Below are 21,014 nucleotides of genomic sequence, written 5' to 3'. Positions count from 1 at the left end.
AGGTGGGTTATCGCTGGAGTTCTTGCCCAGAACAGAACCATACCGTATGCTACTTGTCAATCATCTTTGATGATAGTGGTTCTGACAGAAATGTGCATAATACTAATAGAAAAAGGAGAGAGGCTTGATTTTAAAGGTTAGGAAGAAAATGCTGCTCTCATCAGAAACAGCACTTGTTAAAAGATTTAAAGTGCCCCATTATGGATTTTTGAAAATTACCTTTTATGTAGTGTGTAACAGAGCTCTAAGTGAATGAAAACATACTGCAAAGTTTTAAATCTGAAATATATAAAGTATATAAAGTTATTGTCTCTCAAAATTAAGAGTCGACTCTGAGTCAAATAAACGAGTCGTTTGTAAAATGAATCCCAAGCTGTTTCGTTGGACGTCACAACAAAACATTAGCATATTGCCCGCCCACTTATTACGTTCGCAGATACCAGGGAAAATTCATTTTTTCAACAATACCACAGCAGTACAATCTTTTTTCGTGTTCCCATCATTTTACTGACGACTGCTTCTCAAACCTCAGGGAGTTTAACGCAGGATTCACAAAATGCTTGGTCTTAAAATATGGATCATTGCCCAGTTTATTTGGACTAGCTTGCTCCTCTGAATCTCAAGCTGTAAGTATGATTAATAATTAATGTTTATATTTTCTAGCAATCGTTCAAAATTCGTAGTGCAAAATGTAATGCATTATCAGCTCACGTTTGCGCTCGGCTTTGCCTACATAACTCTAAAACAAACTGTTTTTTTCCTCTGCGTTTTTATTATTACAGTAGAGTGGAGCTCTATCTGTATTGTAATAGGATGTTAAGATGCTAGTCCGCACTAACTATTTGAAGTATTCTCTCTGTAAACACTAAACACCCATTGTAATGTCAAACAATGAAATAACTATTAACAAAATAAAAAATGGCTATGACGAAAAAGTCTGTATGCATCTGGCCTAAATGTTTATCTTATATTTAGAGGATGTTAGCTTTGCTTTGCATTCTGTGCACCTACATAAAGTGTAACAGTGATGTTGCTATCACGTCTTATAAATAATGCAAACTAAGGTGACACTTACCATAGAGAAACTATGTCGTGATTGCGAATCAGTTTCTGGTTGATTGACTACTTCAGACGTTTCATCGTCGGACTCGGGCTCGAATTGATACGATAAAATCGATGCTATCTTTTCTATCCATACATTGTTTACAATGTCTTGCGAATTGATAGCTGTCATTCAGTTTTGGCTTAGAGTACCTCAGGGATGACGCATTTTTGTAGGCAAAACCCGGAAGCGAGTTAGCATTTTAGGGCTTCCAGTTCCATCGCTCCGAAGTCTATGGGTTTTTTGAATGGGTGTTTGCTAAATCGCCTGAAATAAGGTCTGTGATTAACAATATTTTCACGTTTTGATCTATGACGTAAAACACACCAGTTATAACCCGCTTGTGTTTTTTTAAACCTTTATTGTGTCTTAAAAATGGCGGTTGCTAACAAGTTGCTAAAAGGGACTACTTCCTTTGGCGGGGACTTTAGACGTCACCATGACAAACAGGACATTTGGACAGTATTGCTCATGAAAAAGTGGATAAGTATTCATACACAGCGCATATCATAATCAGCGAGCATGTTTTTAAATAGAGTTGTTTTTTAAATAAAGTTTGAGGAAGCTTGGTGGTGACGACGTTGATCCGCGACCATGGTGTGCTGTAGTCCGTTTATAGCCTACTGTTAGCCTTTTATATCTGACCACTTTATTTAGGCTTCAAAATCTATAAATGTGTTAACTTGTAAAGATTATCTTGATAGACAAAACGTGTAAGTGTCATAAAAACAGAGCTTATTTTCCAAAAGTCTGTGGGAAAAATGAATAGGCTTTCGATCGAGGGAACCCGTGTGCCGCTTCATCCCTGAGGTACTCTATGGGCGCGGTGCATGCAGTAGACCTAAAGTGCGTCAGTGTATATTGTGTATATTATGAGATTACGAAAGTGTTTTTTGACCTTGCATGCATGTAAACCTGTTGTAGGAGACTGCCAAAACAATATTAGGAACCTTAAAAAAGCTATAATAGGGGCACTTTAAACATACATCCAGCAAACACACTTCACAGAAACAGCGAACAAAAAGGGTCAATGTATAAAATCCTTGAAAATCAATATGTGCTTTTACAGGAGGAGCGAACCGGAGCAAAATGAAGGGGTGTAATTAAATGGTCATATAATTGGATCTGGAGAACAAGCAATGAAGCAGCTTGTTAACTTGTTACTGTTACCCCGTGAGAGCAAGCCAGCGTGCCCGAGCCTGCCATTAGCAGAATGTTGTTCTCACATTCTATAGGGACGCGGTGAACGGACATGAAAAGGAAACGGTGAGGAAGATGTTGCGCGCTTCTCTTTCCGAGAATCATAATCACAGAGCAAGGAGCACATAATAACAAATATATCATTCATTGTTCTTAGATACGACATTCAGATGTGATGTATGAATGTCCGTATGAATCAACTAACGAATATAAATGCTCTTTAGCAGATTGGAGGTCATGGCTTTCCTGTAAATGTTTTATAAATGGAGCCCTCAGAGGCATGTTTGATGTTCAGGATGAATGCCCTTCTACCTTTGATGTTCTGTTGAATTTCAGGCCAGTGTAACTTTGAAAATCCATACAAGGGTCCGAACCATCAGAACAAAAAAAAAAAAAAAAAAGATGGAGAGAGAGGCATTTAAGAGAGCGAGAGAGAGAACAAATGTTACAAAGATCAAAATAATTGAAACCTAATGGAGGCAGCACTGAAATTCAGGACATTATGCACAGGTCAGTCAATTACCCAGGTGTCCTTTTTGTAATTTCCCCCTTAGACTACACTAATCATATGCTTTTGTAAGTCAAAATATGTGAAAATTGCATAATCTGTTACATAATATGTTTTATTTGTAATGTTCTTTTCGTATATTTAAAACAAACAGAGCTACGTATAGTGAATCATATTATATATTTTCTCAGTTTATCTGTTGTATCTTCATTACGGAAGACAATTTTAAAACAAAGGAAATGTATTGTAACAAATTTCCCTTTGTGCTACAGACATGACATTATGACCACTGACACAATTATCTCTTCATCACGGCACCTGTTTTGAACATTTTGTCCTTAAAGTTGATGTGTTAGAAGCAGGAAAACTGGGCAAGCGTAAGGATTTGAGCGAGTTTGACAAGGGCCAAATTGTGATGCTATAGACGACTGGGTCAGAGCATCTCCAAAACTGCAGCTCTTGTGGGGTGTTCCTGGTCTACAGTGGTCAGTATCTATTAAAAGTGGTCCAAGGAATGAACAGTGGCGGCCAAGGCTCATTGATGCACGTGGGGAAGCGAAGGCTGGCTCCAACAGACGAGCTACTGTAGCTCAAATTGCTCAAGAAGTTAATGCTGGTTCTGATAAAAAGGTGTCAGGATACACAGTGCATCGCAGTTTGTTTCATATGGGCTGCATGGACGCAGACCAGTCAGGGTGCCCATGCTGACCCCTGTTCACCGCCGACAGCACCAACAGCGAGCATCAGAACTGGACCATGGAACAACGGAAGAAGGTGTTTTGGCAGCAAAAGGGGATACAACAAGATATAAGGAAGGTGGTCATAATGTTTTGCCTGATCGGTGTAAATTATACCTCAAATCACAAGGATTGTTTTAGAGAAGTGTAATATTAAGGCTGCAGTTGCTCAGCAGATTTCATGTTAAAATCCAGTCATTTCAATAGGAATTTCATGCAAAACAATTTCCAATGCACATTTTGCATCAGGTTTTTCACCACATTGACCAACACTACACTAACAATAGTTGACAATGGACTTTTCTATGTAATCAGACTTCCCACATTTGACTGAGGGACCACATATCACTTTCAGGGAGACCTGGCTGGGGTCTCTTTTGATTTTGTCCATTAGAAGACCACTAGCAACAGCACAGAAACACCCTAGAATTGTTGTGGCAAGTTGTGCTGGACAAGCACCACTCATATTTTCCTAAGGAAATGCAAAATCTTACTATACATAAAGATCTGATATTTTCTAAAGCAAACCAGGCACAAGAATTTCAAAGCTTCAGGTAGAAAAGCCATTTTCTGGCTAGAGGAATGAAACTAGTTCTATACAAGAGGCTTGAAAAATCCATCCATTTGACCAACAGTATTGTTCAGATTCAAGATGTTCCAATTCAAGATGTTCCATATTAGAATGTTTATATTTATTGGTGGTTGTAAAGCACAAAGCAAACTACAGTGCTCAAGGACTGTAGCATATGGTGTCTGCCCAGATCAAATTAGACCATCATTGTGATTTGCAGCCATTTTGAAAGAATCCAATAAGAATGTTAAAGCGTTTTTTCAAGCACCAGTTCCCATGTGGAGGTGGATGGTTTTGAATGGAAGTAAATTACCCCCAAACAGCCTTCCACTTACATAAGGACAAAGAGGGCCCATGTCTGCTGCTGGTCATCCCTGCGGTATTTTGAACGGCGTACGCATCTGTTCCAGTGAGTGAAGTGAACCGAGTCTATCAAGACGGCTTAAAGTACAAGCACTCAAGAATGCAGTTTTTGGCTCGGTAGCGGGAGGAAATGGAATGGAAAGATAAAATCTGACAATGACAATGGGGTAGATGATTCATCCACGTTTAATGTAGATTTTGTAACATTTTTCAGGTGCAGATAAAACATGAACATTGAGTTTTTCACAAATGGTGATACTGGAATGATATCAATTAAACAAGGTATAAAAAAGTCTTTTCTTGTAGCTTCCATTTCATTTTAAATACAAATTTTGCCCAATAATGATCACCATGTTTTAAGATGTAAGAAAATAAATTAAATTAAAATCGCTATAAGTCCTCAAAATTACAAACGGAGCCAAATTTGTGTGGCAACAGCATATAGGAACAATTTTTGGTTGATGCAGATAGACTATGCAAGTGGACAGTATAAAAACAATTAAGATATGTAGTGAAACAGTCATTCATTACAACTAACAAATTATTTGGCCAGATACCCACTTGGAAATATAAGCAAATACAGTGAGTTAAGATAATATAGTGTTTTATGTGATATAATGTGTAGTGGCATGCTGGATATTTTCTCTCATACGTCTGTTTAGGCACTTTAGAATGAATACATTCCAAACAGATTAAACAGCTAATTGCATTTTCCACAAATAAAAGCCTAAGTTATGCTAAACTTCAATGCATCATCTGAGGAATGGAATGCTTTCATTAAAAAAAAAAAAAACATTGATATGCATAGTGTTATTTTCTTTAGTGTTTTTACATCCATCTAGATGACAAGAAAAAATACTTAGACACAATTATTAGTCATATAGGAGTATTATACAATACTCCACAATAATTAACAGCACATTTTGTCTGTCAGCCTCATAAAAACTCTGATCACATAGACGTGTTTCCCGTTTCGACTCATTCCACGTGTCTGTACCTGGTGAAAAGGTTGTAAAGAACTCGAAGTGTCGATTTTAGGTCACAATTCACAATGTCTGGAATAAAAGAGAGGAATGAAATTTGAGAACAAAAGCTTTTATATAGTTACAATTATTACAATATCTCGCTCTGAACTCCAGTGCATAGTTTCTTCAGTTCCAGTAAGGCAGGAACACACCAAGCCGACAGTCGGCCGTCGGGCAGTTTTTCTTCGTCTGTCGGCTTAAGTTGGTCCTCGTCGGATTTTTTTCGGCCGATTCGACATGTTGAATCGGCGTTGGAGCTCGTCGGCCCGTCGGGCCATCTGTTCATTCTGATTGGCTGTTCAGCTACTGCCGCCTGCTCGTTCGAAAAGGCATTTCATCTCACGCAGGCGCAGAACTGACGTGCTACCAAAGACTATAGTAACACAAGACTGTCACTCGTATTGTTTTTAATGGGAGAAAGTGTAATGGGAGAAAGTTCCGCAATATGGCGGAATAAGTCCCGCCTTCTAAATAAGAACCAATCGCTGATTGGTAAAGTCATCGCGTCACTGCAGCGGCCGTTAGAAGCACTGGTTTCTATAGAAACAGTCAGACGCGCGCCGCCGAAATGAGGCACAAGAGACGCACATTTAGGTCTGCGCATGCGCATTAGCTTGATCCAGCCTGAAAATACAGTTTTTTTGTCATGATTCGAGCGTTTGGAAAAAACATTTATGAGACAGTTGTTGTCAGATTTCATTGGTGATTTCAAATATGAAATTTAATCGTAAGGTTGGCGAACAGTTTTGGAGAATTTGATGTTTCCCCATTCAAAGAGATAGGAGCTGCATGATGCCCAGGATGCCCGAGAGGCGTTTCAAAGATGGCCGCCGAGTGAAATGACTTGTCTTAAAGGGACTTTGGTGCTACTTGGCCGTCGGCTGTTTAGCGTCGGTTTGGTGTTTCAGGGCAACTTTGGACACAGACGCTGCCGACGTGAGTCAACCCCACAGTCTGCTTTCATCGCCACTAGTTCGTCGGCGTCAGCTTGGTGTGTTCTGGCCTGTACTTGTTTGAATTGATTTAAAGCGTTAAGTGGATTTTTGCAATGTTAAATAATGTACCTGACTCTTCAAGGACTCTGAATGGCATAATGCAAACAACACTAATAAACCTAAACACATTTAACCTGAAAATCATTCACACACACACACACAAACACAAAACGTACACGGTATAAATGCTTTCATTCATTATAAATTAATAGTAGTATAAAAACAGCTGTATAATTGTGGTATTTGTGTAGCATGTATAATCTTAGTAAGTTTATATTATTGTGAACTGCTGATTTGTCAAACTAGCTCTTATAAGAAGGTTAGTTATTAATTATAACTTATAAACAACATGGACATATTTTGAGGGCCTGTCAAAACGATTTTTAATGTAATTTAATGTAACTTTTCAATTATCTCTGAAACTTCCATATGGGAGGCATTTAAGAAATTGAACTTTCAGGTTAAAAGAGAGAATTGGGAACACATCAGTAGCAGAGTACAGCTCTGACAAGACAAATCTTTTTAAAATAGCCTGTCAGCCACACAATTACAATGATAGGATTTGCAGAAAACAAAGGCATAATTACCCTCAGGCCTGGGTTTGGGCCTCTCCAGGCCACCGTCCTGCATCAGCTCAAAGGAGAAAGACACATTATGAACCTGCAGATAAAAGAGTAACAACCATATTTTGACACCTTGAAGTACAACTACAAAATGGGGTACGTGTTAAAAAAGGTGATTTCCCAAAACTGGATTGTAGAAGGACCTAAAGCAGTTATCTCTGAAATCCACACACAAGCACTGGATATTAGAAGGGAGCCACACATCACACCACTTATCCGTTTCCTGTGCAGAGGCAGATTACAGATGCATCCTGGTGCGACATGCCCATTTGGCACGAGCTGGGCCTGCTGGATGTGACCCAGGTGAGCAGCCTGTACTTTGGGCTGACTGTCAACACCACCCCCTCTCAATGACACTCAACACAGCGCACCAGGATGGCTTTCCACACTGAAGCACGCTAACCGCAGATGCACTCATAATTTATACCTTTTGGTCAAAATTCTCAGGGGTCAGGAAGAAGTTGTAGAGGGGGACGAAGTATCCTTCCAGAAGTCCCATCAGCAGGAACCAGATACACACCATCTGCAAACTACAAACACGTCTCAGTCAGAATAACTCAATCCTGTCGAACACGGCGAATCGAGAAATGCAAATTTACATTAAATAACACTTTTATTCAGCAAGGATGAATTAAATGAATCAAAAGTGACAGTGAATCAATTTATATTCAAAGAATCCTGGAAATAAGTATCAGTTTCCACAAAAACATTAAGCAGCGCAACTGTTTTCAACACTGATGATAATAATAATAATAATAATAATAATAATAGTTTCTTGAGCAGCTGAAAATTCAGCGTTGCATCACAAAAATAAATTAAATTTGAAACTATACGAAAAAAGAAAAGTTATTTTAAATTGTAATAATATTTCAGAATTTTACTGTTCTAACTGTATTTTTAAATTTAATAAATGCAGCCTGGGTGAGCATAAGAGACTTTATTCAAAAACATAAAAAAAAAAAAAAAAAAATATATATATATATATATATATATATATATATATATATATATATATATATATATATATATATATATATATATCTTTATATAGATCTATATATATCTTATTGTCCCCAAACCTTTGAATAGTGTATACACACACTTATGAAAATGATTGAATTTTATATTAACATGGCAATCATTTAGCAACTTATTAGTTGATTAATATTTGGCAACCGTCTACAGATAAACTAATAAACTACTTTATTTAGTGAAGAATAGCGAATTAAATTCCAGAAAATTTCACAAATGGGTTCAGAAAACTTGAAATACAGAGTACAAATCGAATGAGATATTTTAAATTTTATTTTATGGGTCCGTTTTGAAGATTGAAAGCTTCACTGTAAAAAAAAATGGTCATGATTTTAACGGTAAAAGACTGTAAAAATGCAACGGTGAAAAACTGTTAATTGGTTAACTAAAAGTTACCTTACTGTATATGGTAAATAACTGTAATAGATCTAACCATACATTTAATGTAATTTCACAGTAAAATACCATTAAATTTACAGTTTTTGGGAGTGAAAAAGAACAAGTTATTGTATAATTTACAGTAAAAAAAAAAAGTAAATTGACATTCCCAGAATTCCCTGCGCGATTTGATGTATTTTCGTTGAAATAACTGTTTCTTCTTAGTTTTTTCTAATGAGTTATGTACATCAGTGTTTTATGTTACATCTAATGTTGTAAAATTAATGTTATTAGTTGATTAATATTTGGCAACTGTAAACAGCCTACAGATAAGCTAATGAACTACTTTATTCTGTGAAGAATAACGACTTAAATTCCAGAATATTTCTGACAAAAAGCAATCATATGGGTTCAGAAAACTTGAAATATAGAGTACAAATAAAATGAGCTACTTTAAATTCTATTTTTATGATGCTTTTGTGTCCGTTTTGAGGATTGAATGCTTCAATTCCCATTGTAATTCCATGTAAAAGATCGACTGGCACAGCCAAATAGACTGTGGTATGTGACATGAACAGGAATAAATGATGCAATTTCACTTAATTTATTGAACAAATACCCTTTCATCATGTTGTTGCTGCTACCATTTTATAAAATCACTGTAACGGATTATTTCTCATGTCTCAGCGCTTTAATTTCCCACAGTCACAGTATATTTATTGTGTTGATCCTTGTGCTAGTTACCTGTGTATCCAGTTCAGCAACCTCCAAGTTCAGTTTATTCAGGTGTTTATTGACGAAAGTGATTAGAGTCTGTGGAAAACAGATGCATATGTGGTCAGGCTTGTCTTAGGATGTCAATTCGGCTATTATTTGTGCTCTTTCATACCTTCTTCACTACATTCAGCTTGTCAGGAGCATGATCAAACAAGGTATCAAAAGCATCACGCTCTGCATAGAAGAATACATCCAAGTATTAGAAAACAACTGCAACTTTTAAACTATCATTCAAAAGTTTGGGGTTGGTAAGATTTTCATATGTTTCTCTCATAAGTCTCTTAAGCTCACCAAGGCTGCATTTATTTATCAAAAATTAGTCATTATACAATTTACAATAACTGTATTGTATATGAATGTATTTTAAATATGTAATCGTGATGGAAAGCTGAATTTTCAGCATCATTACTCCAGTCTTCAGTGTCACATGATCCTTCAGAAATCATCCTAATATACTGATTATCTGATTATCAATGTTGAAAACAGTTGTGCTGCAATATATATATATATATATATATATATATATATATATATATATATATATATATATATATATATATATATATATATATATATATATATATATATATATATATAAAAATAAAAATTTAAATCTTACTGACCCCAAACTATTGAACAGTAATGTATATAACATCTAAATGATAAAACTTACCATGCCTGCCAGATAATGCCCTGTGAACATACAGAATTATTAATTTAACTATTAATTTATGACTGAACTTTGGTATCAACATATAGAAGCATGTGGTTAGAAAATCGTCACATAATAATTCCAGCTACTTAGTGATAATTTTAGGGGTAATTTTAATAAATTCAGCTATTTTTTTTTTTTGTCTTGTGGATTATATGTAAACATCTTTTATGTAAAATATCTTACCCAGGACAGTACTAAAGAAAAAATAACATGCATTTTGTATTATCTCCCTTATTTTGTTAAAATTATTAACATTTTCACAGATTCTGCAAGTGGTTCACATACTTTTTCTTGCAACTGTGTGTGTGTGTGTGTGTGTGTGTGTGTGTGTGTATGTATATATATATATATATATATATATATATATAGATAGAATGACACTGGATATTTAAATATTCATACTCATTTTCTCTTTGCAATCATTAAATACCCATTTAAAGTTAATCTTTAAAAACACTGATTTAATAACAGTTTAATGAAATCTTTAGCCAACATTAAAATGAATATCTATTTTTCATCCTGTACATTATAATGTAGTGATGCTTTGTAGCATTTAAAATGATTGATTTTAGTTTAGATTGATTACTATCGAACATTTGTTGGGCATAGGTCATAACAGGAAAAAAAAAAAAATTGTCTTGTCGTTATCGGCAAGAATTTTAATATCAGCGCATTTTTGCAAGTTATGCATTTCATTCATCTCCTGTACAGCACGGGAGGTAATTTATCTTTCGTAATGCTACGGTCTCTGAAAGCCAGGCAAAAAAAAGTCATCTGCTATTTGGGCGTGTGGAAGGGTGATCAAATTGATCAGGCAAGTCTGGGACAACCCTGGACAGAGCTTTCTCCCCATGAGGCCCCCTCCTCCTCACTCTCTAATCACTCCTGCCAGCCATCAGCCTGGGCAGCAGCAGCTACTGTGTGTGTGATAACAGCCTCAGGAAGTATTCCTCAAACACACATACACGTGCAAAAACACACACTTATCTCCCCAGCTGCCAGGTGCCTGCTGGACCGCTTTACAGTCAGCTGTGCACATATATGTGTGTGTGTGTGTGTGTCCACACAAAGGGTGACAAACCAGTGTAATAGCTAATCCAGACGCCATCTTGTAATCAGTAATCTACTGCACAATGATTGAAACATATGAAAGGTGCAAAAGATCATTAAACCCTGATATTGGCACATTTATGAACACATGGGGGTGACATTTGGAAATTAGGGATGCAGAATTGACGTACTCTGTGTTGCCAGTTATCTCCTCCATAACCTGACGGGATTGGAGAATGCCCTCTCGTTTCTAAGAGAAAGGAAAAAGGAACAGATTGGATGTTAACAAGAGTCAGAATTCATGTTCGATATCAAAATACAGAAAAATAAAATGACAGCATCAACATCAGCAAGCTAGCATTAGTTACTGAGGCTAATTAGTTTTCGATATATTGAGGATAATTGACTATCCATATTTCACTCAGTATCAAACGATTGCAAGAAGATACTGACTATTATCATTAGTATTGATTCAACATTGAAGAAAAGCAAGAAAATATCAAAAGAATTCAAGAAAAAAATACAGATAAAAGTAATGCTAATTAGCTTTTTATCTGCATTTTCTATTCTGACTTGCTTTCTTTCCTAAAATACATATTGACAAAAACTGGTAGGTCAAAAATAACAAAATTGACCTTTTATTTGATTTTGTGGAGATTTGTGAGAAGAATTTGGTTTATGAGAGTGTTTTAAATGCAAACAAAACAGTCTACTTTTAGCATCACGACAACAAAGATTTATTAGCAGTTAGCATCACAGTCTAAAAGAGTCTGCGTACCTGGACCACAACCACCTGAATGGACACATGGTCAGGGAGGCGAATGGGGGCTCTGAAGTGCTGTGAAAGCGCCACCAGCAGGTGAAGGATGGCCACAATGCTCTTAGCGTGAACCGCTAGCAAATGGTGTAAAAAAAGAAAAAAGTCACCATGAAAACATCTGATAATTCTTATTTTTTTATGGAATATTGTAGTGTTTATTATTAACGATTTATCCGTGCACATCATTTTCTTAAATTTTGTGTGCCCTTGTAATCTTTAATAAATTCATCCTGTCATTCCAGTGTTTCCCACATTTTGTGAGACTGTGGTGGGTGGACACCGGTCACTCTAGCACTTTTTTAAATTCCAGTTATTGTGCGTATGACGCAAATTCATAGTCCTTGTGTTGTGCGATCTAACAGACATCCTGTATCCAGTATGATGGTGACATCGTTCAGAAACAGCAATAAACTTCAGCAAGATAAAGTCATTTTATGCAAATCCACAGCCCTTTATCGACTACATATCAAGTATTATAATCGGAATATATCATATTGGAGAGTTTAACCGTGCTGACTGTCGTTACCGAACGTGACGCGCTGTTTGAGTGCTGAACAGTGAATGATTGACAGCTGCAGCGGAGAGAAGACGAGTTTCTGACCGTGAACTTAAAGTTAACGATGCATATATTCTTTTATCCCTCGCATGAGGCTATGGAATGGCTTCAGATGCCTTTGAATATAGTGCTAATCTACTTATTTTGCTAACCTAATTTCCGTTTCATTTTGAGACTGTGGCGGGACAAATTAGAACGTGGCGGGCCGCCACAGTCTAGTCAATGTATGGGAAACACTGCATTCACATGAGATCGACCAATAGCAAACCACAACAACCATCCAACCAATGGACTAGCATCAAGACAAAATCAAGTCCCGCCATACATTTTTACTATATTTTAGCCATTTCACTTGGATATACATTACAATAGAAAAGAAATTTCTATTACAACTTCCATTTCATGCCAACTTTAAACATCCCCTGGTTTCTTTTCAGTGGATTAAAACCAGTATTGGCACGAAACCAGCTAAGTAGCAGCTTCAGATCTGTGAATTGTTACTTAAGGACACGGGATTGATGTTGGCCTCCATTTAATACGAAAATCAATAACGCATAAATCTTCCTGCCTCATAAAATGACCTGCAATCTCTTTAGTGTCTCTTCCATATAAGTAGAGTGATTGAAATCCACTAAAAGACACTGTTACATCACCTAAAGTGTTTTCCAAGCCTTTGAAACTCAAAGCTATGAGAAACACCCATCAATAGTGCTTTAAACATACTTTGTTGTAAAGCCATTTTGTGCACCACAGCATGTCTAAGTGGACACTTTAAGACAGGTCCATATTTACGCTTGTCTTGTCTTATTTAGGATCATTTGAACAAATCATGTTGAAGCTCTAGGGACCTACAGTCCACGTTCCACTTGATGCTCCTGGTGGAGACCTTCAGCGCGTCATTGATTCTCTCCAGAACCGTCTGCAGCTTCTGTTTCTGGGCAATCTCAGATTGGGTCACCTCCGCAACATTTAGCTTCTCACCTTCAAGCTTTTCTAGAGGACAGAAACACAAGGAAGAATTTGAGAAGATCTCAAGGAGTCCAGGTAGAATTTGCTTGGTTGTTTAGTCAACTCTTTCTAACCAATCAGAAGAAGCCATATTGTAAAATGTTGTACCAAACAGCTTCTGGAGAACCTGTCCATCATAGAGATCTTCAGCCAGGTCCTTCACAATGATCCTTTCCCCAACCAGAACATCGTTGATCCAGTCGATGAGCACCTAATTTAGGCATAATCATGTGTGTACGGGTTTGGAATGACATGAGTGTCAATAAAATGATGACATTTTGCCTTTAAATACAAACCTTCATCAGTTCCTGGAGTTTTCTGTCATTTTTCGAGTTTGGGTCCACCATAGTGCGGACTTCATTTTCCTCTGTGAGAGAAAGAGACAGACAGGAAGTGGGGAAAAAAGATGAGAGGAAGGTGTAAGGGCTTATTATTAACCTGAAAGAGCATCAATTTAATAATCAGGCTACGGGTTCAGTACCTAGCATGATGTCCTCAGGATGAAGCTCAAAAGGTGTGGGACTCAGGGGGAGATTAATGGCGTTCATCCCCTCTTCCTGCAGCTCCGATACTATAGGATACAGGACACATTGGGTGAGAGGTAACAAATTATTTCTGAATACAGTGGCCAAAAAGAAAAGAAAAGAAATTGGGTGATTTATCACTTGTGTTACTGCTGTTATATAATGTATCAAAAGATTTCTATGTCAAATAAATGTTGTTTTTTTAAATTTTCTATTCTATTCTGAACTTTCCATTCTTTCTATATAAAAACAATATTAAGCAGCACAGCTGTTTTCAACATTGATAATAATAAGAAATGTTTTTTTCGAGCAGCAAATCAACATATTAGAATGATTTCTGAAGGATCATGTGACACTGAAGACTGGAGTAATGATGCTGAAAATTCAGCTTTCCGTCACAGGAATAAAAACATTTTGAATTGTATTCAAATTTAAAAATGTATTTCAAATTGTAATAATATTTCAGAATATTACTGTTTTACTATAATTTTGAAAAAAAAAAAAAAAAAAAAAAAATAAAAATAAACTTACCGACCCTAAACTTTTGAAGGGTAATGCATATTATATTCATTATAGTAAATATTAAACTTTTAAAAATTAAATATTAAATAAAATATGAATTAAATAATGAATTAAATAAAAAATAAAGTATTAAATATTATTGTTTATGCAATGAACAATAATATTTAGCCACCAGAGACATCAAGATAATTTTTTAGTAAGCAACCACCTAGCAATGACCAAAAACACCTTAGTTACCACTTAGCAACACCCTGGCAACCACCCACAACACTATCATCACGGCTCATTTTTGGATGAAAATGTAAAAAAATCTAGGGCTGTCATTAGATTAACATTTTTAATCGCGATTAATCACTCTTTTGTGCGATTAATCACGATTAATCACATACTTAATGTGAAATTAATAATTAATAATTTATCTTATTTAACGCGTTTATTTTGTCATCATTTGCTATATCCAGCAAAGTAAACTATCAGATTGAAGGATAATTCACAAAACTGTATTTTCTGCAAGCTTTTTTCAAAGTAAATTTATCCGTCTTTCCAAAAAAGAACACTAGGGCTTTTTCACAGCGCTTAATCCCGGGTTATTGTCATTCTAAACACAGCTTTTAACCTCTGAGCTTTTCACACTTGTAATTTAGATGCGGGGTTAGTACCGCTTTTTACCCAGGGTTAAGAAACCCTGCTCCGGAGCAGGGTTAGCACTGCTTTTGCGGTGTTAACTGCGTATTGCGGTGCCAAACTTGTTCAGCATGAAACAAAGCAGTGTTAGAATGTTACAACTAGATGCTTAGCAACCGACAACCAATCGCGTGCCTTATATTTACATGCTTTGGGCAGTCATGGAAACACAACGCAATGTATATAAACAGTGGTTTCTGCGTATGATAGGAAAAATGTCAAACGGCGATGGAAAATGCAACAATTGGAGAGAAGAGGAGACCATCATTCTTATCTTTATAGTTTCGAAAAGTTCACTTAGAAAAGACTTGATATTACAGTCACCAATGAGGACGCGCAATGCTAGAGCCTTTATGTAAACAGGTTGTGTGCTGCATTTGTTCAGTAAGAAACATTGACATCACAAATATGCAAATAAGGACTTTAACCCAGGGTTTAGGAATGTGCAGTGTGAAACAGCAGTTTATGAATACCCAGGATTAACTGTTAACCCCGGGTATAGTATGAGCAGTGTGAAACGTGAATAATGTTAACCCAGGATCTCGTTTACCCAGGGCTTAGAGTGACCCAGGGTTAACTATTTCAAGTGAAAAGCCCTTGGGAGACTCCAAAATGACACCCAATAACCAAATGATATAAAATGATCTGATGATCACAAACAGAGTAGCGAAGTTGGGTTAAGGGGTTAAGAATAGAAATTTCCACCTACTAAGGTTACAGGTACTAGCGCAGTGTGATAAACTCCCGACTCCCAAAGGTCATCTAACTGTGTGACGTAAATTATGGTAATGAGGCAATTTTGCATGCTTCAGTAATTTATTTGAGTTAAATTATTTTAACGCGTTAAGGATTTTGAATTAATCGCATGCGTTTTGAATTAATCGCATCATATATTTATAAGACTTTAGGAAAATGTAGACATTCTCAACATCTTCAACTCCCGCTCTTCGCTCCTACAGCAACCCAGCATGCATCACTGTCTACAGCTCTGATTATGGGGATGCGAACATCCTGTGCTGGATTCCAGAGGCCTCCCATGGAGGATGATATCCTATTAATCAACACCCTCTCGACCTCACGCACAGCTGCTCTCCTGCTGCTTCTTCTCGCTGATGCGGGGGTGCATACAATCCAACGGCACGACAAAGATGTCATGTATCTTGTATTGTGGCGAGCACTGAGGTTAACATGGGTGACAAGAAATATCAGTCACTGAATAGACTTCCACCAGTTCATCTCTCATGTTATTGTGCTTTTTTGTACTTTTTGAAGCTTAAGACTGGTATATAGAAAGAAAAATTAGTAAAAAAAAAAAAAAAAAAAAAAAAACATACACAGAAAAAATTAACAGCTTATAGGTTTGGAGTGACATGTAGGTGACTAAATAATGTTCACATTTTTTTCACCAACCATTTAAAGGTGCAGTATGTAAGATTTCTGTCCTCTAGAGGTCGCTAGAGGCCTATTCAAAACAAAGCCGTAGCTTGATGACGCCAAGTTTGAGCGCGGAATCTTGGGACACGTGGTCTCCACATCACAGCCGGTGGAAACAATCAGGATAGGAGTCGGGAAGAAATCATGTTCATGGATGCGATTATTAACGTTACTGTAGTATGAAGCAGAGCAGGACCGAGTGTTGTTGGAGCTGAACGAGGAGCGATTGCGCAACACACGCCTCAGCTGAACTTTTATTATGACACAGTCGCTGGTGCTGCTTCCGCTTTTCCGGTCATGAGTATGAGGTAACGCAGCTCTGTTTATCATATTAGATACATTTGAGAGTGTTTAAAATGATGTTATAACGTTACTCTGTGCGTTCGCTCGGCGGCTGCTGTGAGACATTGTTACACACTGCAGTAAGATAGATCGAGTTTAGAATATCATATTAAATGCTGGATGGCTTGTGTTGATAAATGGCATGCAGTTCATTTTAAAACGTATTGTATGATGGAGAAAATTCTGTATTACTGTTACTAAAAATAAAGCTGCATCTGATTATGCTATGTTAGCTACTTCACAAAATAATGTTTTTCTCATGGTAAAGCATGGTACTCGCAAAAACTCAAGAAAATTAGATTTAAACAATCAGACTAAACGTGTTGAGCTATATAACAACAATCAAACAGTTGTTTCCTTGTCTATTAAAACATGTCAATATTAAAGCGTCTTTGGTGTTTCCATGGTTTCTACAAAATGAAACCGGAAACCGAAGGGTAACGCGGGTATGAGGCAACTGACAGGCGACTCCTCACACGTCCCGGAGCTTTGGTTAAAATTGCAATTTTCTCACGATTTACAAATAGTTGGAAACATTTGGGATATTATAAGTACTCAAGTGAACAAAATATATAACACTGGCCTAGTGGTTTTTGGATATTTTACTGCAAAACTATTACATATTGCACTTTCAAGTTGTAGTAGTTAGTTATCCTGTGTAATTCATATTTTCAATTGTGTAACTAAAGCAATAAACATAAAATGCACTGCATCATAAAATGCACCTCATCAAATCAAATCATACATCAATTACCCATCCAGCTCTCATCCTGTATGTGGTTGAATAAGAGACAGATAAATAAGCAGTCAGAGAATCCGAAGGCTCAGCTGCTTTTTCCTCTCAATCGGCCTTGCAAGTGCTGATGGATGCCATGCAATCATTACAGAAGTGCACTCTGGGAATCGTGCAAACCCAGAAGAAACACTCCAAAGTAATGGGCAGCGGCACACTGTCTAATTTACTTACTGGATAAGAGGACAAGAAGACTAATATATTTTTATTTGTTAAGGATGTGGATCATCATAAGTTGTCAGGATTATTACTGGATATTGCGGTCTAGTTTCGCAGCTGTTCTTGTCTCAAGGATGAGATGACTCTGTTCTCATTCCTGTACAATAACAATCTCAAGCCTCGTCCAGGCAGAATACCTTACATGGTTAGAAAAACACTGCCAAAGCTGGGTGTTAGCTGAAGACAGAGCTTTAGAACACTTTATAATGTGCCAACGTGTGATTTCTAGACTATAAAAAGGCTGATTATTGCTACTCAAGAGTGTAGTTTAGAAGTTTTTGTCTGAATGATTCGATGACTCCAGTCATTTTCAGGTGTGGTTGAATACTTTAAAAGGTTTTTTATAATCATGCCTCCAGGGTACATGCTTTAAAATGCTACTTGCCAAAATGAAGCACAAAGAAAATCACTAATAAATCTATTGGCAAAATCTTAACTGAACTGCTATGACATCAATGCATTTTTGAGCACAGTAGAGTGCAACTCTGCCCAATTTTTCCAGTGTCTTTGGTTCAGGAAGTAGTTTTCCTATAAGGGTTTTTAAAAAGGCTCCATTAAACAGTTATAAGCCACAAACCAAACAGATACAAGGTGAATTACAATAAAAAAGCAAAAGATTATTATTATTATTTTTTTTAATTTCGGACAAAAAGACAAAAGTACAAAACTGTGTACTTAACGGCTTTAAAGGGATAGTTCACCCAAAAATTAAAATTCTGACATTAATTACTTACCCTCATGTTGCTCCACACCCGTAAGACCTTCGGAACACAATTTAAGATATTTTTGATGAAATCCTAATGGCTCCGTGAGGCCTTCATAGGGAGCAATGACATTTCCTCTCTCAAGATCCATAAAGGTACTAAAAACATACTTAAATCAGTTCATGTGAGTACAGTCAGTGGTTCAATATTAATATTATAAAGCGACGAGAATATTTTTGGTGTGCCAAAAAAAACAAAATAACGACTTATATAGTGATGGCCGATTTCAAAACACTGCTTCATGAATCATCGGAGCATAATGAATCAGCTGTTTGGAGCGCCAAAGTCTTGTTGAGAAATTTCAACAGATTGGCGGTTTGTCACGCGATCCGAATCATGATTCGATACATTGTGATTCATTGTGCTCCAAAGCTTCCTGAAGCAGTGCTTTGAAATCGGCCATCATAATCTACATAAGTCATTATTTTGGGTTTTTTTGGCACACCAAAAATATTCTCATCGCTTTATAAATATTAAAATTGAACCACTGTACTCACATGAACTGATTTAAATATGTTTTTAGTACATTAATGGATCTTGAGAGAGGAAATGTCATTGCTGGCTATGCAGGCCTCACTGAGCCATCGGATTTCATCAAAAATATCTTAATTTGTGTTCCGAAGATGAACGAAGGTCTTACGGGTGTGGAACGGCATGAGGGTGAGTAATAAATGACATTATTTTCATTTTTGGGTGAACTAATCCTTTAATGAGGGAAAGAACTACTATCCCATGAAACATTGCAAATGACAAATGAAAAAAACAATGGATAAATATAAAATTGTTTATTATGTATACAGAAACAATAATATATATATATATAGTATTTCCACAGCATAGGGAAATGCCATTTGCGATGCTTCATGGGAGTGGGCAAGTACTAAACAGTTCTTTTGGTGCTATATGCTTGTCTTGGTTCTCTGATTGGTGGAGATTCTCTGCAGAATCATGGGTATTGTAGTTTTTCACCAGGAATTCCACTATTAAACATGAATAAAAATAAGTTGAATATTGCAGGTTGATGGCTTCAACAGAGGCATATACAGTACCATCGATCAACAACTTAATAGCTCATGGTATAGGTCTGTCTTTGACGGTTTACAATTAAATTTCCCTATTGAGAAAATAAATCTGATTTTTACTTCAGCAAGCCGACACTTAGACTCTGTTGTATAATCCAGCTAAGATTATACACATATTTACTTTTTTTAAAATTATTATTTCTAACATGCTGCTATTTGCCTTTCTAAAATAACTTAATTTTCGCCCCAATGTGTCAAATTTACTCATCGGTTTTAGGACAACTACGAGCAAGACATGTTCAAAAGAAACGGTTCTCGATTCAATGATTCGATTCAACTGATTTAGAGAAGCGCAAGGGCAGTTTCAGAGCGCTTTTGTAAAGTGATTCATTGAAAAGATCCGAATCAAAAAGAGCGATTCGTCCGCTACTTCGTTAGAAAGCGGCACAAACTTTGGAGTGTAAACATTATATTTCTCGCGACTTTAAACACACCCCGTTGTCGTTTCTTTTGAGGTTTTTAAAATATATACAAGAAACAGAGATGTTGACAGTGTTAACAAACGCTCATCCCGTTGGAGGAGGGAATTATTCAGACTTCTGAAGTTATGTAGTAGGTTAACTTGTGTACTTTCAAGCAAAACTGTCATGAGTAGAACTGCCGTTTAATATTTAAAACGCGCCAAACATTACATTACTCCTTGCAAAATAGGCATTTAGGTTCAACCGCTACCTTCTTTCGCCTTTTTTCTCCTGGCCAGAGTCCCACCAAGTTTTCCCAGAAATGAGTCATCTTTCTTTCTGGAGGACGGAGACTTTGGAGTTGGCGATTTGGGAGAAGACGGAGATTTCTGCGGGGAAGAAGCCATCGGTAACAGTCAGGGTCAGAAAAGTGTAAATTAATATGTGATTTTCCCCGCTGAGGGAATGAGTAAAATCCCAGGAACAGGAACGGAAACGGAATTCCAGCTATTTGCCCTGCCTTCTAAAACGAGCTTCCCTTATCCTTTGATCCCTCCCTCTTTCCTAAGGGAGAGTGTTCATAAAGTTATTCGTAGTAAGCTGCCAGTATCATCATACAATGAATGACTGGTATGTTATTATTCCTGTCTTGAGCTATGAAGCGCCAAAAACAATCCATACAAGCAAATAAACAAACAAAATAATGAAATAAAAATCACAGATTTTGCCAGATTTGTTTAACGAGCTTTTAAATACTATTTAATTAAATGTTGAAAATGTAAGATTCCT

At 36.7% G+C, this 21,014-nt stretch overlaps 1 protein-coding gene across 1 annotated transcript; it reads right to left on the bottom strand.

Moving 5' to 3' along the window:
- Positions 1-4,649: 4,649 nt before the first annotated feature.
- parvaa (parvin, alpha a) lies at positions 4,650-20,775 on the bottom strand. The gene is given in 14 exon segments (XM_048159440.1): positions 4,650-5,536; positions 7,089-7,161; positions 7,552-7,629; positions 7,631-7,654; positions 9,279-9,347; positions 9,424-9,485; positions 9,985-10,004; positions 11,268-11,326; positions 11,855-11,970; positions 13,305-13,445; positions 13,569-13,671; positions 13,757-13,827; positions 13,942-14,031; positions 20,497-20,775. Coding segments are annotated over 14 exon segments (1,119 nt in total). The 5' UTR covers positions 20,633-20,775; the 3' UTR covers positions 4,650-5,459.
- Positions 20,776-21,014: the final 239 nt, after the last annotated feature.

This window comes from Megalobrama amblycephala, linkage group LG15 (genome assembly GCF_018812025.1).
Source record: "Megalobrama amblycephala isolate DHTTF-2021 linkage group LG15, ASM1881202v1, whole genome shotgun sequence".
In the NCBI taxonomy this organism is placed as follows: domain Eukaryota; kingdom Metazoa; phylum Chordata; class Actinopteri; order Cypriniformes; family Xenocyprididae; genus Megalobrama; species Megalobrama amblycephala.
The sequence above is the reverse complement of the archived record's forward strand: the minus strand, read 5'-3'. Positions and strand labels throughout refer to the sequence as shown.